General features: G+C 43.0%; 10 protein-coding genes across 10 annotated transcripts; 4 read left to right on the top strand and 6 right to left on the bottom strand.

Moving 5' to 3' along the window:
• Nucleotides 1-301: 301 nt before the first annotated feature.
• On the top strand, nucleotides 302-2,051 carry BYT42DRAFT_589075 (autophagocytosis associated protein). The gene is made up of 9 exons (XM_051570323.1): nucleotides 302-478; nucleotides 547-596; nucleotides 677-747; nucleotides 824-943; nucleotides 1,034-1,200; nucleotides 1,277-1,305; nucleotides 1,375-1,468; nucleotides 1,522-1,748; nucleotides 1,812-2,051. Exons 1-9 carry the CDS (start codon nucleotides 356-358, stop codon nucleotides 1,885-1,887), a joined length of 957 nt encoding a protein of 318 aa, XP_051418283.1. The 5' UTR covers nucleotides 302-355; the 3' UTR covers nucleotides 1,888-2,051.
• A 163-nt stretch (nucleotides 2,052-2,214) lies between these two features.
• Nucleotides 2,215-2,647, bottom strand: BYT42DRAFT_505751 (CheY-like superfamily; the record flags this gene model as incomplete). Its single annotated transcript, XM_051565044.1, has 2 exons — nucleotides 2,215-2,313; nucleotides 2,396-2,647. 2 exons carry the CDS (start codon nucleotides 2,645-2,647, stop codon nucleotides 2,215-2,217), a joined length of 351 nt encoding a protein of 116 aa, XP_051418282.1.
• Nucleotides 2,648-5,810: 3,163 nt separating this feature from the next.
• On the top strand, nucleotides 5,811-7,020 carry BYT42DRAFT_523422 (uncharacterized protein). The gene is made up of 3 exons (XM_051565305.1): nucleotides 5,811-6,065; nucleotides 6,130-6,265; nucleotides 6,326-7,020. The coding sequence occupies exons 1-3, from the start codon at nucleotides 5,935-5,937 to the stop codon at nucleotides 6,755-6,757; spliced, it is 699 nt and encodes a 232-aa protein (XP_051418281.1). The 5' UTR covers nucleotides 5,811-5,934; the 3' UTR covers nucleotides 6,758-7,020.
• A 29-nt stretch (nucleotides 7,021-7,049) lies between these two features.
• Nucleotides 7,050-7,935, bottom strand: BYT42DRAFT_589061 (uncharacterized protein). Its single transcript, XM_051570322.1, has 3 exons — nucleotides 7,856-7,935; nucleotides 7,641-7,759; nucleotides 7,050-7,569 (listed from the first exon to the last, which is right to left on the bottom strand). Exons 1-3 carry the CDS (start codon nucleotides 7,906-7,908, stop codon nucleotides 7,499-7,501), a joined length of 243 nt encoding a protein of 80 aa, XP_051418280.1. The 5' UTR covers nucleotides 7,909-7,935; the 3' UTR covers nucleotides 7,050-7,498.
• Nucleotides 7,936-9,034, top strand: BYT42DRAFT_589057 (uncharacterized protein). Its single transcript, XM_051570321.1, has 3 exons — nucleotides 7,936-8,087; nucleotides 8,145-8,227; nucleotides 8,323-9,034. The coding sequence occupies exons 1-3, from the start codon at nucleotides 8,078-8,080 to the stop codon at nucleotides 8,725-8,727; spliced, it is 498 nt and encodes a 165-aa protein (XP_051418279.1). The 5' UTR covers nucleotides 7,936-8,077; the 3' UTR covers nucleotides 8,728-9,034.
• On the bottom strand, nucleotides 9,035-11,122 carry BYT42DRAFT_589054 (peptidase family M48-domain-containing protein). The gene is made up of 4 exons (XM_051570320.1): nucleotides 10,396-11,122; nucleotides 9,840-10,333; nucleotides 9,695-9,782; nucleotides 9,035-9,618 (listed from the first exon to the last, which is right to left on the bottom strand). Exons 1-4 carry the CDS (start codon nucleotides 10,771-10,773, stop codon nucleotides 9,142-9,144), a joined length of 1,437 nt encoding a protein of 478 aa, XP_051418278.1. The 5' UTR covers nucleotides 10,774-11,122; the 3' UTR covers nucleotides 9,035-9,141.
• A 344-nt stretch (nucleotides 11,123-11,466) lies between these two features.
• Nucleotides 11,467-12,940, top strand: BYT42DRAFT_589050 (uncharacterized protein). The gene is made up of 5 exons (XM_051570319.1): nucleotides 11,467-11,571; nucleotides 11,649-12,008; nucleotides 12,066-12,218; nucleotides 12,298-12,324; nucleotides 12,385-12,940. The coding sequence occupies exons 1-5, from the start codon at nucleotides 11,500-11,502 to the stop codon at nucleotides 12,649-12,651; spliced, it is 879 nt and encodes a 292-aa protein (XP_051418277.1). The 5' UTR covers nucleotides 11,467-11,499; the 3' UTR covers nucleotides 12,652-12,940.
• Nucleotides 12,941-14,329: 1,389 nt separating this feature from the next.
• On the bottom strand, nucleotides 14,330-15,334 carry BYT42DRAFT_550076 (uncharacterized protein; the record flags this gene model as incomplete). The annotated part of the gene is made up of 4 exons (XM_051566111.1): nucleotides 14,330-14,419; nucleotides 14,503-14,788; nucleotides 14,856-14,938; nucleotides 15,122-15,334. 4 exons carry the CDS (start codon nucleotides 15,332-15,334, stop codon nucleotides 14,330-14,332), a joined length of 672 nt encoding a protein of 223 aa, XP_051418276.1.
• A 4,027-nt stretch (nucleotides 15,335-19,361) lies between these two features.
• BYT42DRAFT_154792 (uncharacterized protein) lies at nucleotides 19,362-20,680 on the bottom strand. The gene is made up of 7 exons (XM_051562306.1): nucleotides 20,351-20,680; nucleotides 20,060-20,276; nucleotides 19,902-19,994; nucleotides 19,820-19,836; nucleotides 19,690-19,754; nucleotides 19,515-19,614; nucleotides 19,362-19,453 (listed from the first exon to the last, which is right to left on the bottom strand). The coding sequence occupies exons 1-6, from the start codon at nucleotides 20,434-20,436 to the stop codon at nucleotides 19,547-19,549; spliced, it is 546 nt and encodes a 181-aa protein (XP_051418275.1). The 5' UTR covers nucleotides 20,437-20,680; the 3' UTR covers nucleotides 19,362-19,453; nucleotides 19,515-19,546.
• A 1,106-nt stretch (nucleotides 20,681-21,786) lies between these two features.
• On the bottom strand, nucleotides 21,787-23,751 carry BYT42DRAFT_596011 (uncharacterized protein; the record flags this gene model as incomplete). Its single annotated transcript, XM_051570902.1, is given in 4 exon segments — nucleotides 21,787-21,899; nucleotides 21,997-22,297; nucleotides 22,317-22,389; nucleotides 23,744-23,751. 4 exon segments carry the CDS (start codon nucleotides 23,749-23,751, stop codon nucleotides 21,787-21,789), a joined length of 495 nt encoding a protein of 164 aa, XP_051418274.1.
• Nucleotides 23,752-24,692: the final 941 nt, after the last annotated feature.

The raw sequence follows: 24,692 nt of genomic DNA, 5'->3' as shown, positions 1-24,692 counted from the left end.
TTGCGTCGTATCAAACGTACTGGTTTATGTTTGACATCAGAAGTTATGTAATTCGACCAAACAAGGGTCACCACGAATAAGTACCCTGCAATAGTATTTAGGAAAAGGACGTGACAATTATTGCAGCTTGTCACTTGCTTGCGCGTCCTAGGCACCGTGATAGATTACTATTGCTCCTGTGGCAACATCATCTTGTGCCATTACATCACGTGATTACTGCTGACCCGCAGGAGCTGCGGTTCACATGCTCGGTCAGCGGACAGAAAATGGAGGCAACGATTGTCGAAATTTTAGCGGACGTCTCCTGGCCTTTTTTTCACTTTATTCATTGTCGCTTAACACCATTGAAGAAGCCATGTCGTCGGTCCAAGATGTTTATAATAATATCTACTCAACTTTCCATTCAATGCGTGAATACCTTTCACCAGTATTGAAGAATTCACGATTCAAAGAAACAGGCTGTTTGACACCTGAGGAGGTAAACTTGACATTCAAGTGGGAATTGTGGAAGAAAAATACTCAATATATGAAAAATAATGGCTTTAGTTTGTTGCAGCGGGTGACTTTCTCGTATACAAGTGTCCCACTTGGGCTTGGTAAGTTGCTGTTGACCATGGAAGCGAGCGCGACTAGATGTTACTGCCCAAATGAAGTGTCCTAATAACAACCATTACAGGGAAAGAGGATTAGCTGAAAAGCGACGAGATTACCTTCCAGCTGATAAACAATTCCTGGTCACAAGAAATGGTAGTTTTCAGGGCAAAAAAGGGGTCCGAACCCCGCAGCAACTTTTGATCTAACATTTTGACTATCATGCTGTTAGTGCCATGCTTTCGTCGAGCTCGACAAATGGAATACACCGACGACGGAGATGAAACTCAGATCGCTGACGGAATAGACAGCGCAGAGGATGATGGATGGACTTATACACACAGCTCACGAGGTAAAGTCGCCGTTCATTGAGCTAGCAGAAGTGACAAAATAGGAGAAATGAATAGTACTGACGACTAGTATTTTCTTCAATGAACCACAGTGGCAAAGACAATGGACGAAATCGCACATGATATCATGGACGAAGAGGAGGAAGAGGAAGAAGCAAGACGGCGCTTACAGGATATAAGCATACAAGAGGATGAGATTCCGGATATGGATGATATTCCGGACATCGAAGATGATGGCGTTATTGAAGAGGAGGATCCGGTAAGTAAATGTGAATGATGATTGCATTATAAAAAAAATTTCGGACTAAAAAAACGCACAACAACACTTTAATCAGGCCACTGTAAAACCGGAGGCTGCAGCAAAGTAAGGGTCTTTTCGCCATCATTTTAGCATTGCTTTCACGCTCACAATTTTTTTAAATGCGCAAATCAGTGACAAAATTCTGCAAGTAAGAACTTATGACGTCTTCATCACTTACGACAAGTACTATCAGACTCCTCGAATGTGGCTATTTGGTTATGATGAGGTAAAGCAGTCTGGCACTAAAAGAAAGTCTTATACTAAAGCAGCCCAATCCAGCAACGCCGACCTTTGTCTTCAAGCCGCGTCTTTGAAGATGTGAATCCCGACTATGTAAAGAAAACTGTTACGATTGAAACCCATCCGCACTTATCCATGAGTTTGGCGTCAATCCATCCGTGCAAGCATGCCGACGTAATGAAGAAAATAATCGAACGCATGGGTGACGGCGTATCGGCGGGATTGGGAAAAGCTGGCCAGCAAGAAACGGGGATTCGTGTCGATCAGTAAGTTACAACTACCCTTTGACGCAACATTGATCACCGAGCTTACCATGAATTTATTGACAGGTATCTTATCATCTTCCTCAAATTCATGAGCTCAGTGGTGCCTACCATTGATTATGATCATACCATCAGTGCCTAATTATCTTCATAAAGACAATTTGATTGCGATACTAACAACACGAATCCAGACTTTTATATCCCTCCTATTGTATTTGGCAGTCCAGACAAAAAAATGTATTATCCAACTTGGTGTCTTGCTAACTTGAAACTCAAAGTAGTAGCCCTCATAAAGAATATCTTTTGGTTCATGAATGTGGCAAAGCCATTTTACTGTTCTATTACAATATTGAAAAAGGGGAATACTATCAATCATACTATCTTGGAAATGTAGAAATATATACAAAGAGAACATCAGGAAGGGTAGAGAAAAATAATATAATACATGTACAAAAAGTATCAAACCTCGTCAGGCACTCAAAGATTCACGGCTGCAACCATAAGTAAGAACTTGGAAAAGAATTTGCTTCAAAGTTGCTGCAACAATCGGCTTGCTTATACAACCATTCTACAAAAGACAAAAAGGAAAACGAAGAAAATGAGTAACCTTCTAACTTGAACTGAGTACTCATTTTTTTTCAATACTTTACCATGCCGACGCGAGTATACGCCTGTTTCCATTCAGCGGTATCGTTGGTAGTGACAGCAACAATGGGAATCGTTCGATTGTGGTGCAAAATCTGATATTTATCAGAGTTGCGAATGTGTTTGGCGGTCTCAACGCCGTTGAGTTCAGGCATGTCGATGTCAAGCAGAATAAGGTCGAATGTTCGGTGACAGAGCACATCCAGGGCTTTCACGCCACTTTTCACAAGTTCCACATGCTGAATGGTGTCTGCCATATGTACTTTAAGCGCTCTTGACAAAATTTGCAAATTGATGTGATTGTCATCGACGACTAAAACGTTGATACGATCTTTGCGTCTTTTACGTCTAATAGAGGATGCGGAAATGGAAGGTGGGGTTACTGAAATGGCGGAACGTGAGGAAGACGGTGAAAATGCTGTAGGTGTGAGAGGTGTGATCGGTGAGACGGTGCTGGTGGTGCTTATGCTGGACGACGAGCTACTTCGTACTAAAGGTGGGATAATAGGCGTTTCAATGGCGAGTGGTGAAGATGGAAGGTGGTAAGAATAACGTTGAATTGGTGATCGACAGATGGAAGGCGGCCGTCGACGACGATACTTCTTCTCCGATGCTGTATCGCAGGTCGAGCCCGTGGAGGCTCGACGGTTATTGTACGCAAAGTAATCCAGCTTTTGTTCTTCGATATTTAGTCTTTTTTTTTCTTTTGTTTATTTCTTCCTATTCTTTGGATAGGAGAATTTGTAAAAGAACGAAGGATGTAACTGAATAGTAAGGTACGGTGATAGCAACAATATATTTATGTAGTCGCAATAGCAACAAGTGTCATCGACACGGAAAACTTGGAAAAAGCAATAAGGAAAAAAGTATTAAAAGTAGTGGAGAAAAAGAAAAAAAAAATGAGGTAACGAAAAAACCTTTCGTCTTTTATATAACGTAGTATAGATGGAGATGTCCGGCGAAAACAAAGTAATAATGATCAGAAATTGAATGGGATCTAGACCCGAGAATCAACGCCATCTCTTTCGTTCTCCTTCCTCAGATGCTCCATCCCCGCACCAACCATTTCCATGATCCAGACGGCTGCCATACCCCAATTTCATAAATTTGTAACGCCGACCATTATCAGCGTCCGCATGTTCTAGACATTCAACATTCACCGGCTCGTGAGTTTCCGCTGATTGTTTGGTGTTCTATGCCAAAGTTCGAATATCATGCGCAAATAATTGATTTCAGCCAACTTTGCTGGATGTACATAAAGTGGGTTTGTATATTTTTCGCATGTATCGTTTTCTGCAAGTATAAGTGGTAAATAAAACAACGCGTCTAAAAAAGTCCTTGTCCGTGTTGCTGTGCAATGATGGATTTCTTGGATACATCCGCCAATGCCCTTGCTTCGTGTTACGATGATCCGAACATGGACAGCATAGCACTGATCTATGCCACAACAATATCATTTTGCATGATAGTACTCAGATTTTAACTACCATAATTTTTCTTACTGTGTTCACCATGACAATGAGGATGATTAGTCCTAAGAGTTGCGAACCGGTTCCAGCATACAAATCAGTGTTCCTAGGTTCTGGGACCTTCGCATGCCCATTGCATAACTTTTAAAATGCCGCTCTTTCAATCAAATTACAGGTCACAGAAACTTGCCAGATGGAGCAGTTGGTGCCCAGGTTGATAACCTCGCCAATGGTTTGGGTAAACATAGTTCACCGAGTCTTTGGATCCTGCCGTCTATTTTATCCAAGCTTAGCCATTGCACCTGGGTTAAAGAATTCACAAAGCAAAATCCTTTACTTTACCAAAATGTGTGAACCGCTCATGACACGATGTGGAAATGCTCAGCGATCGGAAAGCAGACAACTGGATAAAAATTTTTCAGGAAAAATCACCAAAAAAAAAAGTTTTGACGCGGAATCCTCAAAAGGAAACACGTGAGCATGAGTTCGATCGCAATGCTGAATAACATTTATCCTTCTCAGTGCACCCACCGAAAGACACAGTGAGCAAATGAGTGTTAGCATTGGGCCTCCAATAAATCAGGCGTCTGTAATATAGGTAATAGGGTATGTTTCAGAGTCATGGCAAGCCATCAGGCAGGTGCTACTTTTTTGAAACTCGGCATCTGTGGTACAAGGCTTTTCTTCGCTGAGACCTCCTGTTATCTGCATTGGATGTTATACCTGTCCTCATTATGGGTACTCTGAGGCTATAATGATTAGGCACATGAAGCTGGTTTAAATTCCATATTCACCGCAGGAAACGCCGACCGAGACTGATCAGTAACGCGTTATATGCGTTCATTGTACGAGGAGGTATTGTAAACTCAACCTTGCTTCTAGTTTCCTCGAAACCTAGCGACGTACTCTTCTTTGAGTGAAGCATTCTCGTACTTAATAATTTCCGTCTTCTTATTCGCAATGCTGTATCGCACAAATATTTCCACCAGAAGCAAAATCAGACTTTCGTCGATATTCCTTTCCTCTTCGCATTGATATGTTTCTATTCACGAACAATGGTGTCGGCGTATACATAGATGAACAAAGATCTATGCACTATCCGATAAGAGAGATTACTGGCGTTCCAATGGCGGCTTTTGTTCTCGCTACATAGACACATCAGCATGCATTACATTATAATATCCATCAGTTGGAATCTTCTGACGTAGCCGCATAGTGTTATAGCTATTCTCTGTAGTAGGTTGACATGGAAAATCTCCAACGGAAACACTATAAATGATAAATTGATATTCGCGTGCAAATAAGATGGTTTCTTCTTTTGCTATAGAATGTTGTTGTAAATACATATTATGCATTTCATTGAGTGAGGAGACGGTCAACTGCCGAAAATGGTTATTGGTCTTGACAAAGGAAATGATTTCGCTCTTTATTTACAATGAAAACATTGAGGAATAATAAATTGATCCACCCTAAGAAAAGTGGCAGATCCTTGTACTGCATTTTCGTTTACTTGAACGAAGCGTGCCTATTGCGACCTGTGTAAAGGTTTGAGATTGAGCGAAATCTACAGTAGAACAAGTGACACTTCTTGGGTTGCATTTTCTGCATTACTGTATAAAGCATGACAAACGCGGTTATCAATAGAAAGTCGCAAGACGGAATTATATTTTATTTTTTTAAAGAGCAAAGAAAGAAGGTTCGGAGAATATCAATTAAGAATTGGAAGAAAAAGAAGGATGGCAGCACGAATAACGGGTTTCGTGTAAATATGGATGCAGAAGTAACTGGGAGATGATTGCAAAACGTTGTAGAATTCTATATTCGATGTAGAAAAATGGGGAGCAAAACAGTAAGGGAGATCGAAAACAAGGGGTGGCGGCCAACATACAAAACAGGGGATCGATGCTTTCGGTAGCTTCTTCCATTATAAATAAACTCGAAGCTTCGAATAATAATATTAACCCTGTTCGACACTTCAAAACGTTCTCCTTGGCTCATAAATTTTCGACAGCTACAGTACTCAAGCCCAGCTTTCTGTTCTACTTTACTCTCCATTTAGTCCTTCTATCTCTCATATGAAGTGGATTTTCCTCGCCATTCATTGTTGCCTGTTGCTTTTGGCTTTCATATCGGCCGTGAGCGCTGGCAAAGTACGAACACACCGTGTTAATTTAAAAAAGTGCTATGATCATGTTACCCTAACACAGTCGGTATCCAAGCAATCAGTCATACAGAAGCAGCAAATAACTAACATGTTTTGCTTATACTAGATATTGGATACCAAAGCAAGGGGATGAAGATATGCTAAATGGAGGAAAAAAAGTGGAATTATCGGGAGCAAAGACGATGCCATTGAAAGACCGAGATGGCAAAGTCATCGCCAAGGTATCCAAAAGTACTTACGAGGTAAGTCCTATACAATTTAAGCTGCCTCTGTAGCTATTTATTAAACTGAAATTTGAGTAGAAATTCCGCATGGAAGGTACTGGATTACTGGAAAACGGAGTGATGGTGAACCTCGACAGTGGCGAAAACACGTTCCTCAAAGTTGACCGGAAAAAGAACCCTTTCGGCGTTGGTGCAGGTGATAACACTGGGCTGGTCCCGTGGGTGAGCGTTGCATCAAACGATGTCCGACGGGGCACCAAACTCTATATTAAAGATTTGGATGGCGTTGAATTACCGAATGGCAAGAAGCACAATGGGTGTGTACGCGTGGACGATGAAAGCTGGAGCTTTGACCGTTGCCAACTTGATTTCTTCGTTCTGCAATATTCAGCCTACCGTGCAATGGAAAAAGTCGTACCCAACAAGGTCCACGCAGAGCCGAAAGACTGCGAATTGGGAGATTACGTTACATCAGCTGTAAAGAAATGGGCTGCTGTACAAAAAAAATAGGAGAGAATTTTATTGATCATGATCTGAGAAGATGGATGTATGTAATGTTATGGATTTTGTAAACAATGAAGTATGAGCCATAGATATAAACGAGAATATGCTTTCCTATTGTTATATTTGAATATCCCAGCACGATATATGCGACATGAAGCAAGCATTTAGTCCCTTCTCACGCCAGACAATCTCATTTTCTGTTTTTTTCGTGTAAACACGCGGATCCTAACAACACAAACCAACAGGAGACACTGAAGTTTACTGGCAACCATAACCATGACCACTTGATGGCGGATGACCGGTAGTCATTACTAATAAAGTCAAAACGGACTCAATCCAGCAACCACGACAACCGCACTTTTTTTGCTGGGTTCAACTTTCCATTATCGCATTTTCGTCAATATGGAATCTTGATGAAAGATATGACGGTATCGTGGTAGAAGTCGCGATTACAACGGACCTGATATTGTTTTTGGCAGCATGCAACAAGCTTCTTCTTTTATTTAGAGTGCCTAATTGTAGCTGCTTTTATTGGCAATGTCACAAGGTCGTTCCATTCGGTCATATGTGACACCTCTCAACAAGCAATAAATCGACCGTAGTTCAGTAAGTTCGGATCCTAGAAACGTCAAACTAAAGATGCGAGATCTGTGGATGACGCGAGTTCATGGATCATCGCAAGGTTGTAAATGTTTATTGAATGATGGGTGATAATGCTGGGAGAGGGAATATCGATGATTGTAAAACCTAAGCCAAGGCCTCAAGCAGATGAAAGCCAGGGTCAGAGTTGGAGAATACTTGATAAAGTTGTGTCTGATGTAATTCCATTCGAGATGACTTCTTCTTATTCTTATTCTTATTCTAATTCTTCTTCTTCTTCTTCTTCAAGGGATGCCTAATCGTTTTCTGGTGTTGATGGTCTGCTTTTCACAGTATTGTTTGGAGCGTCGACGTTTTATCGATGGTGATTCTGGTCCATCCGTAGAAAACTTTGAGAGATGCACCGTGGTACGATCGAGAAACGCGGTGGTCTCATCTGCTTCCGCCTTGTTCGTTTCTGCACTATTAGCTGACTTTTCTAATTCATCTTTTAACCGCTTGAAGTTCTGTAGATCCTTTTCTGTAAGCTGTAAAAGAGTCGGTGGTTTCCGTATCATATCGTGAAAGAAAATAACAGTTTTTGAGGAAACAAACGATATGGGAAATCCATAATTGGCAGTAACTTTTTCAACAGCAGAAACCAATCAGAAACCGGAGAGCAGTGCATTTTGTAGCACGGCCAAGCTTTCCCATTGTCTGACATTTCCATGCATTATCATTGTGACAATGAATAATCGTAGGTGTTTATTTTAGGCTGCAGAAACCATCCCTTTAATAACTGACCATGTCACAGTACAAGATACGCTTTCAAGTACACAGACCAATGTTGATGATCGGCCACCCAAGGATTATGATTTACCAGCTACCATCGTGATTGTAAGTTAGCATACGTCTCTGCTTCCGAGAAAATCGGCCGCTTTAATGGCAGCTGTAACACTGTATGTGAGATACTTATCTTGTGCCCTTGGCAGTATTCCCTGATGGTTATTCTGGGAATTGGGTTATGCTTCTGCTTAAGGAGAGCTAACCGGTTGATACCCAATCGACTTCTCATTCCACTCAGCTCACGAATGGGAAACGGACGTTCATCACGAGGGTTCGACTTGGCAAGCCAATTAGATGAGGAGGAACAACAAGGATTGTTAAGTGCCTATAGTACGGATGGCGAAGAGGACGAAAATTTTAGTATCGACCACGGGCGAAGAGAAAATCGATCACCAGACACCAATAGCCAGCATATAATCGAAGATACAACGCTAAATGACGAAATGATGGCGCTAGAAATGGAAGAAGAAGAAGCACGACGTGCGGAAGAGGATTTCAACGCACTCATGGCAGATACATCAGGAAATAAAAAACCACATCTGCCACAGTAAACTCACGAAGTTAATAAAAGACGTATGGGATAAACACATCCGACAAAGTCCTTTATCTTTTCCGCCGTATTATCTTCTTCAAGTTTCCAAGATTTTTGGGAAAAGAAAATGGATTGTCAAGCAGATAATATAGAGTCGATAAAACACTAAAGTGAGTCATGGAAGCTGGTAACACACAGAAATGTGTTCAAGAGATCCCCTTTTTCCAAAAATGGTCCGCTCTTGCACGCTCGTTCTTATTCTTTGGATATTCGGGCATAACAACCTTTCAGCGAGTTCAACGTTGCACTTTTTTTTTTTTTACATACCCCATCCAGGAAAACTTTATATCTTCGTAAATGTGTCAGCCGATCATGCTTAGGCTATTTATGATTCTGTATGGCCAGGTATATGTGTCGTGTTTATTGATTTGTATCAAACTTGCACCGATTTTTCACTAGGCGATAACCAGGTCCAGCAAGATTTCACGTAGGATAAGATGACATGAATGGTAGTGTTATTCGCAGTTTCTGACGAGAGAGCCGATGTTTCCTTCTCATATGGATTGTTATCGAATCCTGCAGGCGGTCCGTTCAGACGTAAAGTTTCGCGATAAATCTCCAAAGCTTCGTCCATATGTTCACGCATGTAGTCCACACGCTCTTGACTCGGTGGATGTGTAGAACCAAACCATGAATTCAGCAAATTCTCCAAAAGTTCATTCAGGTTCAGATTGCCTCCGAATTCATTTATATCCTTCGCTTTACTTTCCGCTGAAATGTCACCATCGCCTTCGTCCTTGTTAGCCGTTACAGAGAGTTCGTCGATCTTGGCCATGCGTGACCATACATCGATAGCGACGGTCGGATCGTAGCCTGCTTTTGCTAGCAGCTTCAACCCAACTAAATCAGCCTACGGATGCAAAAGTAAATTTCGTTAATCCAAGCTCTCGATGATGCAGACCTTTTATGTCTCGTAGAAGTTATACCTCTTTCTCTAAACGGCGATTGTAGGTTGTTTGCGTTTCCATTGTAACAAAGGTCGAGATTGCGTCATTAATTTTCTGATTTACGTAGCTAAAGAACATTCTTGTGAGTCTTCATAAATGCCCATGGTATGTGACCTTGACTTACGGGCCCAGCGACTCTGTCACTATCCAAAACACACCACGGGTAATGTCACCCAGCATCAACATAAGCGATGCAAAGCCGTGCGTTTCCACAAAATGACGTTGAAGTGAGTGTGCTATCTCGTGAGATAAAATGACTGCCATTCGAGTTGTATCATAGTCCATATAGTGAATCATGAGATCATATACCAGGATCTGGTTACCAGCACACATAGCATTCAGTGTGCTTGAATCGCAAATGATATTGACTTCAAACTTCCTCCGCAGAGCAGCAGCATCTTCATCGTCGCCGTATTTTCGAACGGCATCGCGAACATCATCGACAGCCACTAAGGCCAGGTTATCGACAATTGTTTGTAACCATTGAACATAGGCATTATCTCGATCTGCCACCAAGCCAGAACTTGCTTGCAATAATTCGTCGGTTTCTCGTTGAGCAATTTCTTTTTCTTCTTCCTCGCTGAGGTAGATAAGTCTCAGGCGCGCGGTATTTGGTGCCTATGGATTTTGTTTTAGACCAGCTCGTATGGTTTGCAACCAATAAGCAATATCAGTCATACTTGATCCAAGCCGACAACGACCAATAGAGTAAAACCGATTAACGGGATGCCAGCCAAAAGCTTAGCAAATCGACGTCCGCGATTTCTCAACAATGTATGGGGCAACAATGTCAGCGAGGTTTTTGACGATAACGAGACAAAACTAATCAGTTTTCCTGTCTTGAGCACACTAAGAATGATGGCCGGAATAGGAATGATAGGAATCTGGCGCGGCGGTACAGTATGGAATAAACGAGTAGGAGTGGTAATCCGCGCATTTGGATGCAGTAACTGCGATCGATGACATCTGTGGCAGAGATTGAACCGGCTGCTATGATACATCCATTGCGAAATATGAACTCGGGATGAGATGAAAGATTGGAGCAATCTGGGAGGCATGGAGAATGGAGTGTCCCTGAGAAAATACCGATTCAATGTTTAAGAATGAAACCGTCAGTGGGCTTGTGGTGCCGAAGCGTTACACAAAGGCAGGGCGCAGTCTTCCTTGCCGAGATTATCCATGATTGGACTCACCATCGGGATTTTCATTGTCGCACTTTGTTACCCAACCAACAGCGATTTCTTTGTGAATGGATGTAATGCATGTGCAGCACCTGAGAGTTTTGATTTATATCAATTTGACAAATAAACAGATCGTACACTCAAGTTAAATAGCAACATCGTCGGGTTTAATCAAAGACTTGCATAGAAGTCTGTGAGAGACTCTTGAAGAAAAAAAAAACCTCGGTTCATACTGTATATGCCAATGCTGTCGTCTGCCTTATTTTGAACCTGCGTAAAGACCTTTTTTTCAGCCGCAGGAACTAGAGTTCATCATCTTAATTTGCATACAAGATTCATTATGGAAGTACCTTACTGTACAACTAGACCTTGCTGCGACCGCAGATACATAATATGAATTACCTGGTTAATAATCAGTTATCGACATCAGCTGGTGGTCTGTCCGCGGTCAATAAAGGGCAACTGCAGAATTTTCTGATAATTGGGGTTGCAGCCTGGATCAAAATTCCTGGACGCGCAAATGTCAGCGGTGCTTCAATTTCCTCTGTTTTTTCATTTGCACCACAGCTGCTTGTTCGGTGTTGATTTTTGGACGTTTGGAAAATGTTGCAAAATCCGAATTCAAACAATGACAAGGCCATGTCCTTGCTAAGCACCTGCATGCTCCAGGGCTGGGTAAATTAAGTTAGCGTCTCGTTAGAGTGTATCCGTGAAAACTTATTCGTTTATTTTCTCCATTTTTGGTTCAATAGGTAATGACTGATGAGTCCTGTTCAGTGCAGGATTGCGTTGTCCCTATTATGCGATCCAAAGATAAAACCATTCGATTTTGCGTTATTCACGATAAAGTGCCGACTTGCAGCCCAAGACAGACAGCAGCGGCACCGGCCGCTACAGAGACGGCGTTCAAATCATCCCCGAAGTTGACTCAACAGCAAGATGAAAGCAATTCTATTGAAGTTACGGTCGAATCCGATCTTGATCAAAAGAAACTGCAATCATTTAGAGAACAAAGAGAGCAATCATCAAAAGCTTCTCAGCTGATCGGCCAGAAACTATTGCAACAATGGACTTTATTGAACGAAATATGCCCTAGCCCGAGCTGCTACGCCGTAAGTATCCAAACTTTTTTTGTTGGCGTTTTCCATTGCTCACTGTCAACATTCCAGGTGCCGCTGATGCGTAATCCAACCACGAAGCATATGTACTGCGTTATTTGCGAAAATAGCTATGCAACAATCTCGGAGGCGGAGAGGACCGATGTCCAACCAACAGTGACCGAGAAAACCGTCGCTCATCCACCGCCACCGCCTGCACAGGAGGTAAATGATGGCCTGATCCATCTACATAAGAGAAGCATACTCAATATTGGATTTTGCATGTTTAACTATAACCAATTAGACCCAAACATTCAAGCGAATGAAAAACGTAAGTGCCTCTTGATCATTCAGCTATCTGTCATTCTCATGCCATCTTTTATACCCATAGAAGACTACATCAGCGGACAATGATGCTTCTTTAGGATCGATGTATCCCTCAAATTCTGCCAAGCCATCTTCTTCGGTTCAACAGTTTACTGTAGACGCCACTGTCCAAGCACTTACCGAGAAGCTTCATCAACTGACCGAGAAAATGTGTGCCTATGACCATCCTTCCGAACTCAAAGGTTATTTCGAAGCAATTCAATCCTGCGCAGCAGCCATCCAAGCTTGTATTGAAGCCAGCGAAGCGTACAAGTCCGTAACCAGGTCATAGCGAAAGACAGTTATATCTTTTGACACATCGCCAGGATATGATTTTCGATCGAGCTTTCATGATATCCTTTTCATCAATCCATGTACCATGCTTTTCAGCAAGGGTGTTATTTGCTTGTCCAGTTTCTGTTTATTTTGCTGCCCTTTTGTGTATACAAGCCCAACAATTTGTATATTTCGCATTTTTTTATAGACTCTTCTATTAGCGAATTTTGAAATTAGTGATGTTGAAAAAGTTGGATAGGGGACACATAAAAGTTCAATGGGGGGATTTTGAGAATACTATTGACGATATTCGACGCGACACGCATGTTTATAGCAATTGCATTGAGTTTTGCTAACTATCATATACTGTATGGGCAATATATGAGCAGATACAGTATCGCTGTTATTCCACAGGAATTGTGATTCTGTGCTAGGCCTTCTGCGACAAGTCGGCAGATACCGTCCTTGTCAGACAAGGGGATATTGAAATGTAGTCGAAATTGTTTTTCTTTGCCGATTTTCTAAGCGGTTGCTTGAGAGCGAAAATTGAGGCTTCTTCATTCCCTTTGTTATGATCCTGACAAACGCTATTTATCGTACGCATAATGTACAGTTTGGCGTTGTGGCAGCTAAATGGTGATGGAAAGTAAGGACCTTTCGATGAACGATCCTTCGTAACCTTTTATTCTTTGCAGCTGGTTGTAAAGCAATATTACGGAATACAATATAACAAGGCGTACACGTACGCCTGCCAATGGAGGTGTTACGCTGATGGCCAGCTTGATTACAGCTTGAGCAACACACAGTTTCTGGTCGACTCGTCATGTTACGTTATGATTATGCGTAACAGGAGCTTATGTAGTTGATTATTTGAAAAAAAAATCAACTAAGGCTCTTCCTTTGCCTTTTTTTTGCGGGGAGTAATGTAAACAGAATCTCGAGAGTCCGTGGAGAAGTCAGAGCTGTTGCCCATTGCATCGCTGTTAAGGTATCCAATGACATGTTCTGCACTTTGCTATAGTAAACCCTGATAAATGATAATAAAGGTGAGTTATCAATTACAGGGATCTTTTCCTTTTCAAAACGCGGTGTACCTCCAGCCTGATCATATTTTTATGAGCCTGGAGGGGATATACAAGGAGATCCAAACAAACGGAAAGTATCTTCGGCATGAATGGTCCAGACATCAGTTTTCCAGTCAATAGTCGGGTAAGTGTTCAACCAGGGCCTTCGAGTATTGGGTCGAAGCATGTGTCCGTGGATATACGCTTCGAAAGCCACCTTGACGTTTCCAGCGGTCAAGGAAAACGCGGGCTATCTTGTCAACCAGAAGCTTCCGACCACCACAGATCTCAACATGACGTGGGTTGGTACTTGTCGTTTTCGCGAGGGTTCTGGGCAGTCTTCTGGAGCTCATAGTGTCTAGCCGCATAGGCGAGCCAGGAGGCAACTGAGGGCTAGCTTGATGACCTTGTATGGGCGACAGGTGGTAGAACCGCAGAGTCGCGAGCGGCACACGGACCACGGCAAGAGACCGACAATGAGAAGAAGACGGGCCACGTGAAACGAGGTTGCAGTGATTGTGGCCTGCTGTGGTCGCCATAGCGGTTGGTGCCTTGATGGCATCATCAAGGGTACGAGTCTGCGACCGTAAAATTTCTAGGCAGACTTCGCAGCGCAATCCTGTGGTACATTTATCGAAGACACGCCGGATAAAAATGGAATTCTTCTTGGCAAATGTACAATCCGTGAGCTGTCTCATCGATACACGTACGCTTTCGGTCCTAATACACTATTGAAATAATTAGCATACTCATGAAGAAGCAGCCATGTGCAATATATATGAAATTCCCGGTCCCATACTTACGGTGAGCTTTATTTTGAGATATAAATCAGCATCACCCTCCTGCTTCAGCGTCCGTCGTACTTTCTTCAAAAGCCGCTTCAACATCTTGGCCAGCTTGATTTTGACCCCCACCAAGCGCGCATGATGTTTCGTATTCGGGAGCCCACTCACTTCCATCAATGCGATCATCACACCATAATTTTTCGAATTGACGCAGCCATCTGGCATCAGACCCTTGCATCGTGCATCATTGTCCTTAAGCAGGGCTTCTTCTTCTTGTTTCAAGGTATCGTGAACGACATCACCCCTATGAGATGGTTTATTATTTGGGAGCGTGGTACGAGTACAAATGTTGCAATACAACACCAACTTACCATTGCCGTTCAATTTCCTTGTGATGCTTGAATAAATCACCGATGATCGGCGTTAAGAATTTGACAATGTAATTCAGTTCAGCCTGTGGGAATCAGCATTGACGAAGATCCGTCCTTGTCATACGAATCACGGCTAGTAGTTTGCGGGTGTAAGGTTAGCGTTGCTTCAAAACTGCGGCAAAGGAGATGCTTACATATGTTTCATAAGGCGGATGGCGACTTTCTCCCATTTATGTTGCTTATCGCCTTTCTGCCAGAGCTCCTACCGGAACTCCTGCCTTGCTTCCTTGATTGCACAATGGTAATCGGACGGTGAGGATCGGCCAGGCCTTGATCTTGACGGGTTCCCAGAGAGAGCAGACAAAGTTATACACCAAGTCCTGGTCTTGAGGCAGATGGGCTTCATAAGACACTTTTCGATATCTTTCCAGGACGTATACGGGTTTCCCCACTGCGTTTCGCCAAGTGCCTGTGTTCATCTTCTTTTCCACGGGGAGAAAGGGTCGCCAAACTGTTTTTCAAGGCGGGATACGGCTTGTCTGCACTTTAAACCTTTACCGGCGAAGGTGCGCGAGAGCCACTGCTGCTGGAGTCAAGTCGATGATTCCATAGTATAATAAGCTTACGTTTCAAAATGTTAGCCTACTGGAGTAACTCACTACGTTATATATCATTTTTACTTACTCCTGCTTATGTACGTCGCTGATATCGTCAGTTTTTGCTCGGTAATTAATGACTGACATCCTAGAGCGTTCAAAGGGAGTTGTGCAAAACGGGTCGTCACTTTCGGTTTCCTGGGTATTGCTGTCTTCATTCTCGTAGCTGCGGGGATGGGAAGGCCCGGCGATCGCTTTATACTTGCGTTTACTTATGTCTTGGAAGCCCTTGCGCAAGCTCAACTTGCTCGTTCTTCTGTTCCTCATCCGCGACCTTCGTTTGATGCTGGCCCGAATTGTTCTTGAGCTGAACCGCCACAAAGCTGCCTTGGGCACATCAATGGAGTGTGTTCTCCAAAAGAGACAAGTACATTTCAACAGGTCGTTTTCGTTCAAATAAGATAAAGTGTCTTGCCTTTACTGAACGAGGCAACTTTTATCTGCTTTCCGCCTATTCACTTGATAGTCAGTAAACTTCTTCTTGGCAAAAAGGTCAACAGCTCTACCTTCAGTTATTTCAACCATTCGTTGGCTTCTTCCGGCAAAGATTTGGGTCGCTTTCGCTTTCGCCTTCTTCTCCGCCTTATCGAGCCGACGTGTTTCGAAGTCATAGTTACTGGCTGTTTGTTTTGATCGTCGGATTACATTGCCTTTTTTTTACGGCTTATCATTTGTGGCGGCGTTCCGTCACAAAACGAATGAAGGCATAATGCAAATGAATATTTGAAATAAAATAAGAAAATCGAAAAGAAAACGAAGGGAAAACTAGTGGAAGGACTGTCTTTTATTTTTAAGCGAAATGTACACCGTATGTCTAGAATCATCGGATGCATCGGAGCTATCCGACTGGGAACCGGTCTTCAGGTATTCTTCGACCATGATGGCACTACTCGTGAGAAGTTCCTGCAAAGATGGTCAGACGGTTAACGAATTATGGGATAGAAATAGCTTCAGTATTCGTACCTTGACTTGCCAAAGATGCTTCAAGAAATTGGGGACAAACGCGGGAATCATTCCGCTTGGACAAGAGACATTGAACTTGCAAAAGCGCTCGAAAGCGTAAACGCCCTTTGTCGGTTCGCTGAGAGTACATAGAAACAATTTGTTCACTGTAGATATATTAGTCAATATGTTAAAACACGAAAGTATTAAAGTTTGATGCTTACGTACAGTTGTACCCCGTAAAATTTGAGGTTGCTATACAGATCATCGTCGCCAGAACGGGCCGTGCGACGGATTTTCTTCAGCAGGCATTAGGTTTTTCGCCAGTTGGATACGATCACCCACAAGTGTGGATGATCATCGATATTCGGCGGACCGCTGATCTCCAGCAGAGAGAACGCCACGATAAGGAATTGTCAACGGATGATTAGTCTCGTCATGTAATCCGACAGACATCGAGACGCTCTTGCCACGCCTCCGACAAAAAGAGAATTGACTGGGCGTCCATCAACAAGTAGAAGTGCTTCGACCGGATTCTCGACGATACATCCACATGTGTCTGTGATTTATTCCCTGACGTACAATAGACTCTTACGCTGAGTCGGAGACAACGGGAAAACGAAGAATACTCGGACCATGCCCAGTTCGGAGAAGACTTGCTGGTATTGGGACACGAGACAAAGGACGAACGTTAATCAATGACCATCTGAAATACAGCACGCATCAGACGCCGATTGCTGTGAGGATACACCTTCGGTAGATAGACGACACCGTCGAAGGTAACCGTCGGCCCATTGCATTGGGCGTGGTTGATACTGTTCGCAGACCTTTTCGCCTAGATAAGCCAAATATAAGCGTGGGGCTCCTTTCCAATGTCTCAATACACCTACCCAACCAATGTTCCGAAGATGTCATTCATATCTCGCGTATGCTCGAACAAGCGAATCAATTGCGGCCGAGAACAGCATCTGGGATGCTTCCTTTGATTCTTCTTTCGTCTTCTTTCTTTGCCATTTGCTCCTCTTCTTTAACAGCCGCCAAACTTTTGTCACCCCCATTTTGACAATGAGAAAATTCATATCATGAATGGCAATTCAACGAATCATACCACTGCAACTTTATGTTATCGCATCCCTTCAAAAGCTCGCAAAGCAAGGGCGACAGAAACGTAGCCATGTAGTTGTGTTCACCCTGGCTCCGGAAAAGGACGCAACGGCCATCTCGTGCAACGATGGAAGGCTGTCAGAATATTGCTCCCGGCTATCAAATTTCAACTAAGCTTCAGATCGGAAAATGAACATATGAGATCGTATATTTACATTCATGATTCTTATCGGCCTTTCGCTTCCGTTTGGCCGATCCCTGAATTTCTCGGAGTTCCTGGCGAGCGGACTTGATGGCAGCGCGCAACGTTATATGATTGGCCTATTATGCATGTGGTTTGAACTTGATGCGTGTCGTGACAAGACTCTATTTCAATTTCTTACTACATGTGCCAAGATCCACCGTGATACTCTTTCACTTCATTGGAAGAGCCGTCGTCCAAATCCTGTGCGTTTCTTTGATATGGTCCTTTTGTTTTCGCCAGATCTACGAGGTCCTTCAGGACTGCTTCTTCGATGACCTCGGATACTTTGCTTGACGAGCGTTCCACAAGATCAATGATTCCATAGAATAGCAGGCTTTCAAGGTACGTTAGTATATTTTGATGATATGCTTATCTATCTGGTTTACTTACTCCTGCTTGTGCAATGTTTCAATGTAGTTTGCCTCCATCTTGAACTTGATGATTCCAAGGCGTGCACGTTCCGCTGGCCTGCGGTAATTGAACGGATCAACTGGTTCCTCTGGAGCAATTATGTCACATTTTGATTTTCTACCATAAGTCGCTTATATCATACCTGCAACTCGATGAGAAGACGCTTGAGCAATGATTTTAGTGACTGCTTGTTCCGCAGCCGTTCGGCTTTGTATGGTATCGCCGATCTCCGCTTCTTGTCTTTGCCGAGCTTGATCAAGTGAAGATAATGCTGAAGATTCGAAATTGTCACAAGCCAGATCGACAGGATTGGGTTTTATTTTTTGCCAAAAGGACTCCACTTTTTAAGCGACGTAGCGCTCTGTCTGGTACTGCTTTTTGTGGCAAGACTGCCTTGAAAGTAAAACATGAAACCATCAAGAGTTTGGAAGTCTGTGTCGACTTTGACATGCTCGCGGAGTACGGATTCAGAGTCATGCAGGAAGTTGATATAGTGCAGCGGTCTTTTCTGCAAGTATGCAGTAACTGTATCGAGTGCAGGAAGCTCTCAATGGTCGGACCTCCGGAAAACTTGATTTTCTTCGGGAAGCTGGGAAATCCGCTGATAAGAGCCGAATTCCAGTAGGGCGGAACAAGGCGGTCCCTGGTTATATAAAGGGCTTCGGATGAGGACCGACTGACGGAAGGGCGACAGTCCCTTCAGTCTTTATTGCGAAACCCTCGCGACTGAAATCCAAAGTCTTGTGATGTGCACTTTTGCATGGTTGTCGTCCGTGACGGAGGCACCGATGGTCGAGTCGCCTAAATTTTTACAATTAGTTTGGCAGAACGATCAATGTCTTAATAACGTAGAGCGGTTGCTTACCTCGGACGATCCAGATGGTATTGGCCTGTGTTCCAAAAGAAGGCCGCGACGTTGCTAGTGTGCGCAGTCCTCGATGCGTCGCCCAAAACGCCACGGAGGATACCAGAAAGTCGGTGTTTTCGTCGATAACGCGGAGTTTGGAAATTCAGCTTCATAAGTATATAGTCATAAACTTCTGCAGGTATATCTGCCGACCGGTGGAGAGATCCGCCACACTGAATGATCCCGAAACGTTCGAGTCTGCCAAAGATAAGGTTAGTCTATGATCTAGTTGAATTACGCCGCTATCATATTTCACTCGCCTGTAAGCGTGAGAATCGCAGAAATCGACAGTTCCCATGAGTTTCCTGTACTCCTCGATTGGCGCTTGGCTGGACTAATCAAAGCAAAAAACCACAGGTTAGATTTGCTCCAAAAACACGTATGAAAACGGTTACCATGCTTTCGGTTGCTGTTGGACTTTCGGCTATCAGAACAGTAGTTTCCTCGCCTGCTTGATTCTTTTGTTTTTTCTCCCTGCTGTTGATGTCGGCGTCACTGTCGTTTATATGTAACATCACGTTAACTTAAGCGCGGTTTTTAAAACGGGCTCGTATTATTTCAACCACATACTTTGCAATAGCCGCTTTGAGCCAATGTGGGTATCGCTGCCACTGGCAATGATCGTATTATCGCCGCTGCATGGAGAATAAAAAATCAGGAATTGTTTCTATTGGTTCTCAATCTTTTTATAAAAACGCACCTTACAGAACCAATGTTCTAATAAAATAGAAAAAAATATTGTGAATAACGTGATTTGAATTGTCGCTTGTTGCTGCGGATACCTGAGTAATTGTCACTTGTACGTGACGTGGCTGCCCTTGCGTTTCATTAACGTCGTCAGTTCGTTCAACGGCAGTATTCTTTTGCATCGCGTTCTATTAATTTACCATCAGAACTTGTTCTATTTTGCTTATTTTGCCACTATATCGAAGATGTTTACCGTAAACTCTTTCCAGTTTCTTAGATAACGATCTGCTTCAGCTGCTTTCTCTTGACATTGTAATTTAAAACGGACAAGATCTTTCTTGATTTTGATGTTAATCATTCGCGTATCATATTGAGGGTATTTCAACTGATAAGCTGATAAAATTTCATTGGCGTTGTAATTGGAAGGATCGGTTCGAAGAAAATATTCCATGCTAATGATAAGACCAACACTTCATTGCAAAATCGCCCACAAATTCTGTCAAAACCCGCATAACGAGCAAGTGATGTCATCACATCAATTTACCTGCACTGTTTGGCAGAAAATTTTCTACATCCATTACCATATCCACCCTCTTGACGGAAGGTTGATGAAAGTGAGTCAACTTGCATATCCAGTATTAGGTGGCATGTTCGGTATAAGGGCGTACGTTGCAAAGAGAACAAGTATGTTGTCTTTTCGTTGGTGCATGTGTCGGCCAGTTTACAGAGCGCTAATGATCATTTCTAGCTGTTTACGGGGTGTTCGGACACTGGAGAATGCGTGCAAGGCATATTTGCTCTAGTCGCCCTTGGTAGGAATCATCCTGTTGTAGCTTTGGTAACCGCATAGGAAGGTCCTTCCTCGCCTACGCACCGAGGTAGATCTGCTTACGAACCGGCTTCCTGGTTGCCTTTTAAGCTCAACGGTGTTGCTCTTCCTCCAGAGGGTATGGAGGGTCCTTCCTCGCTTACGCACCGAGGTAGATCTGCTTACGAACCAGCCTCCAGACTTTTGCAAGCAGCAACCAAAGATGAATCTACAGAAGATGGGAAGTAACACATGAAGTCTAGGAAAAAAGTTCTTGTGATACTAACTGTTGGAATTTTTTAGTGGAAATTCTAATGGAGATGAAGGTTTCGATAATCGCCCGTGGCTGGAATCATCCTGTTGTAGCTTTGATAACCGCATAGGAAGGTCCTTCCTCGCCTACGCACCGAGGTAGATCTGCTTACGAACCAGCTTCCTGGTTGCCTTTTAAGCTCAACGGTGTTGCTCTTCCTCCAGGGGGTATGGAGGGTCCTTCCTCGCTTACGCACCGAGGTAGATCTGCTTACGAACCAGCCTCCAGATTGCGAAATCCTTCGATCTCTGTTAGAGTTTTCCATACAGTGACCATCGCAAATTGTCTGTTGATTGTGTGGCAAGTTTCCTCGCTTATCTAGCATTAGGTGGCATGTTCGGTATAAGGGTGTGCGTTGCAAAGAGAACAAGTATGTTTCATTTTCGTTGCTGCATGTTCCCGGCCATTTTACAGAACGCTAATAATCATTTCTAACGGTTTATAGTGTGCTCAGACGCTGGAGAAACCCGTACACGGAATATTTGCTAGCTCTGGATATACTGGAACTAGATATCCCAATTGATCAATTTACGCAGCCAATTTGAATGCGGTGTTACGAAAATTCACCTTTGTGGCTGTGGTCGCCGATTTCTACTACCGAGATCCTCTCTTGATTTTCCTGCAGCTTGTTTGGTTTTTCGTCTGCCGAAGTACCATTTTCCGATTTATCATTGCTACGCTTGAGCCCGCTTACTGGCTCCAAAGACGCGCTTTATTTTCCTTTTTCATACAGTGTAAAAAAAAATCCTAATGATGACTCCCTTTTTCGCTCACACCTTCAAATGCGTGCGGTCTTACTCGATTTAATTTTTATTTTTATTTTGGGGGCGGGGGAAGGGGTGATAAAGGCATATAATATTCATCTGAGGTATTTCTTGACGAACATCTGATACCATTCGGGAGGGTGTACCACATTTGTCGCCTTCGTTTCGTCAAGTGTAGCATTGTTGGTCGTTCCTACAACAATTCCCCCTTGACTCCGCTTCGTCTCTCAACATCGTATTGTTGTCCGTCAGAATTGGATATTCTCGTGATGGAAAATTGTTGAGCCGTTGGTTCATAATAATACTTTCAAACGCATTGGATCTGTTGCTCCAGTTTGCATGTTGTTTTACTTCTTCGATCGAGTGTAGTTTTTCTACTGCTTTTGTGCTGGAAACTGATCGTATTGAATGGGCCTTGTAAACACCTTTGATCCCGCCATTTTTCATAATGAATTTGACCCAATTTGATACTGTCGATGGTCGAACCGAAGTTGTTCCCTTATCGTCCTCCAGATAAGTAAGAAATAGAGTGTAAGTACCGGGGCACAACTCTCGATCTTCGACCAGACCAAGTTGATTTGATCTTATATTTGTTTCCTTTTGCCTCTGGGAAATGGAGGATCACCGCTATAGGTTCTTGGTCGACAATTTGAAACTGTATATTCTGATATTGCAGTCTTCCAATATCTGGTCTCGGTCTGGCCGTTGTCGCTAAACACAATAGTACGAGTGTCTTCTGTTGTAGTTCCGTCAACGTAAGCGTCTCATTTTTGCTCCAGTGATCCTTGACATATTGCGCCAGTATGTCAGTATCCCAAGTGACCAAGTCAGAATGCCTGCGGATCTTGATTTCTCGACGTCGCTTCGCTTGTCTTTGTTTTTATTGCTATTGCTATTCTAGAGTTCATAACAATCAGCAACGCTTTGCTCTGTTGCCGGTAGGGCGTCTCCTTTTTCGGCCGCCTAGCGATCCTTCAGAGCCTGCTTGAATTCCTCATCTAAAAATTGAGCACCAAGAGATCAGCAGTGTCCGTGCAACTCATCACACACAAAGAATGGGTGACTCACATTCTCGCTATTGTCCTTACTGTCAGTGGCAGTGTCACTGTCACTGTCGGTGTCGTAACCCATGGCTTCCAATGGGGAGCTATCACGTTGCTGGATTCGTGACTGTATTTGATCAGCAGCCTGACACTATCTATTCTGTATAGGCGCTGCGCTGCCCGCTAAAAAACAAAAAAGAAATAGATGTTTCAGTTTAAACGATGGTGTTATATTGTCCCTGCTTGTGGCTATTACCAGAACTTTCACTTCATTGAATAAAGGCCGCCAGATTTCTGCATTAACATCGTCTGATGCTAGACAAAGGCAACGAATCGTATTGGTGCTGTGCTTACGCCAGGCGTTACCCTGTAAGCTGGACAAACTCGAGAACCCAACATCACACCGCTGACAAGACTGCGGGATAAAAGACTTGAGAAAGATGTTGAAGTATCTCCCTCTGTGACCTTGTAATCACCCGTGTTGAATTTCCAGAGGATGAGGCGACCCCAAATTGATGGTGAGTGCTGATGATCGTCCGAAGGAATTACTAGAAAGAAAGCCTAATTGCTGGCAAATGCGGCCAACTGCTCGGAGACTACCGTTAAAACGCGATAACAAAGAATACGGTAGAGGATGGGGGGTTCTTTTTTTGAAGAATAAAAAAAAGGAGATGTGTGTTGACCGTAGTATATTTTGGTGCGCTTACTGAACAATTCGAGCAAGTTCAACCGCCTTATTCAAAACCGTCAATAACCATAACAACAGGTATGTACTAAAGTTATATGAAACGGAAAAACAACAAGAAGGAACAAAATAAATAAAAGGCAGAGCACAAACATGAGGCAACGGTGGATAACTGAAAAGCCAGAAGAGATCGATAGAAAGAAGCGTGATGACAAGCATATAGGGTAAGCGCGTGGAGCAGCATCGCAATTGTAAGAATTGTGCTTAGGCGAATAACACACATGGTCGTGCATGAAGGCCAAGACAACGTGTGTCTTGACTAACAGCGCCATGCCGAACGAAAAATGGCGTCCCTCCCATATATTTTGTATCTGCAATCTTTACCTACTGCGATTTGTGACGATTCGTCTCCAAACACAGCTACAAAAGATTCCAGGTCCATCAAGAAAAAAAAATCTCCTTACTGTATATTCTTTTGATGTCGCGTGTTTATTGTTTGAAACTCTAATTGCCAGGGAATTTTACCTTTATGAACTTTTGTCATGATTTGCCAGTAAGATCGTGTCGTCTCTGCAATACACCCTTGTATACAGTACATACTGATTTTCATATTCTTTGTTTCGATATAAATATTCCGTCATCGCTAGAATAAAGCTGTGCCAGACTATCTTGTTTCCATCCAGTATCGGAGTCCCATCTCTTCCTTGTTTTGTCTTGTCCCTTCCCTCCGGAAAGCAAATACCACCTCTCTTGTCCCGTTGTTAGAAGTATAATCAGCTTGAGATAAAGTAGTCGAGATTTGCGATTTTCAATTCGAAAATTTTTTGTGAGCGCCGGATCTACCGTTGGAAATGGGAAAAGAAAAAAAAGGGAAAATGCAAAGAGTCAAAAACACATTGTGTCCAAATCGAAAAATGATATGAGATAGAGGGAATACAGAAATACAATACTCTGAACGTCAAAAAGATCAAAAGGAATACGCTGGTATGTTATTCCTAATTTACTCGAGTCGAAAACTAACGGTATTTACCCTAGAGTCAATTAAGCTAGAAGACATTCAGTAAAGTGAAGATTATCACTACGATCGATGAATAAGTGAGCACCGGAACCTGAGGTAACGAATATCAAACCGGTGATTTAATAAGATGAAATGACGAACATCAAGAGGTAAAATAATGAATATCAGCGTCTGAAGTTCGGTGAGAAAAAAAGGGTACCTATGTAAGGAATCAGGTACAAGAAATTAACAGCCACGACCATGGTGGTTTTGCTT

Source organism: Radiomyces spectabilis, assembly GCF_025331425.1.
Source record: "Radiomyces spectabilis strain NRRL 2753 chromosome Unknown BYT42scaffold_18, whole genome shotgun sequence".
Taxonomy (NCBI): Eukaryota; Fungi; Mucoromycota; class Mucoromycetes; order Mucorales; family Radiomycetaceae; genus Radiomyces; species Radiomyces spectabilis.
The sequence above is the reverse complement of the archived record's forward strand: the minus strand, read 5'-3'. Positions and strand labels throughout refer to the sequence as shown.

Excerpts from the sequence above, each read along its gene's own strand:
- BYT42DRAFT_589075 (XM_051570323.1), top strand. The coding sequence starts at position 356 with ATGTCGTCGGTCCAAGATGTTTATAATAATATCTACTCAACTTTCCAT. Across the intron at positions 748-823 it reads ATTCCTGGTCACAAGAAATG|TGCCATGCTTTCGTCGAGCT; the intron begins GTAGTTTTCAGG and ends TCATGCTGTTAG. Across the intron at positions 1,469-1,521 it reads GGCTATTTGGTTATGATGAG|CAACGCCGACCTTTGTCTTC; the intron begins GTAAAGCAGTCT and ends AGCCCAATCCAG.
- BYT42DRAFT_523422 (XM_051565305.1), top strand. The coding sequence starts at position 5,935 with ATGAAGTGGATTTTCCTCGCCATTCATTGTTGCCTGTTGCTTTTGGCT. Across the intron at positions 6,066-6,129 it reads GATCATGTTACCCTAACACA|ATATTGGATACCAAAGCAAG; the intron begins GTCGGTATCCAA and ends TGCTTATACTAG. Across the intron at positions 6,266-6,325 it reads TATCCAAAAGTACTTACGAG|AAATTCCGCATGGAAGGTAC; the intron begins GTAAGTCCTATA and ends AAATTTGAGTAG.
- BYT42DRAFT_589061 (XM_051570322.1), bottom strand. The coding sequence starts at position 7,908 with ATGATACGGAAACCACCGACTCTTTTACAGCTTACAGAAAAGGATCTA. Across the intron at positions 7,760-7,855 it reads ACAGAAAAGGATCTACAGAA|CACGGTGCATCTCTCAAAGT; the intron begins CTTCAAGCGGTT and ends TCTCGATCGTAC. Across the intron at positions 7,570-7,640 it reads CAGAAAACGATTAGGCATCC|ATCAGACACAACTTTATCAA; the intron begins CTTGAAGAAGAA and ends GAATGGAATTAC.
- BYT42DRAFT_589057 (XM_051570321.1), top strand. Across the intron at positions 8,228-8,322 it reads TACCAGCTACCATCGTGATT|TATTCCCTGATGGTTATTCT; the intron begins GTAAGTTAGCAT and ends TGCCCTTGGCAG.
- BYT42DRAFT_589054 (XM_051570320.1), bottom strand. The coding sequence starts at position 10,773 with ATGCCTCCCAGATTGCTCCAATCTTTCATCTCATCCCGAGTTCATATT. Across the intron at positions 10,334-10,395 it reads TCGTTGTCGGCTTGGATCAA|GCACCAAATACCGCGCGCCT; the intron begins GTATGACTGATA and ends CAAAATCCATAG. Across the intron at positions 9,783-9,839 it reads GTGACAGAGTCGCTGGGCCC|CTACGTAAATCAGAAAATTA; the intron begins GTAAGTCAAGGT and ends AATGTTCTTTAG.
- BYT42DRAFT_589050 (XM_051570319.1), top strand. The coding sequence starts at position 11,500 with ATGTTGCAAAATCCGAATTCAAACAATGACAAGGCCATGTCCTTGCTA. Across the intron at positions 11,572-11,648 it reads CCTGCATGCTCCAGGGCTGG|GTAATGACTGATGAGTCCTG; the intron begins GTAAATTAAGTT and ends TTGGTTCAATAG. Across the intron at positions 12,325-12,384 it reads CATTCAAGCGAATGAAAAAC|AAGACTACATCAGCGGACAA; the intron begins GTAAGTGCCTCT and ends TTATACCCATAG.
- BYT42DRAFT_154792 (XM_051562306.1), bottom strand. The coding sequence starts at position 20,436 with ATGCAAGTTGACTCACTTTCATCAACCTTCCGTCAAGAGGGTGGATAT. Across the intron at positions 20,277-20,350 it reads TTTTCTGCCAAACAGTGCAG|TGTTGGTCTTATCATTAGCA; the intron begins GTAAATTGATGT and ends TTTGCAATGAAG. Across the intron at positions 19,995-20,059 it reads GAAACTGGAAAGAGTTTACG|AACGCGATGCAAAAGAATAC; the intron begins GTAAACATCTTC and ends GTAAATTAATAG.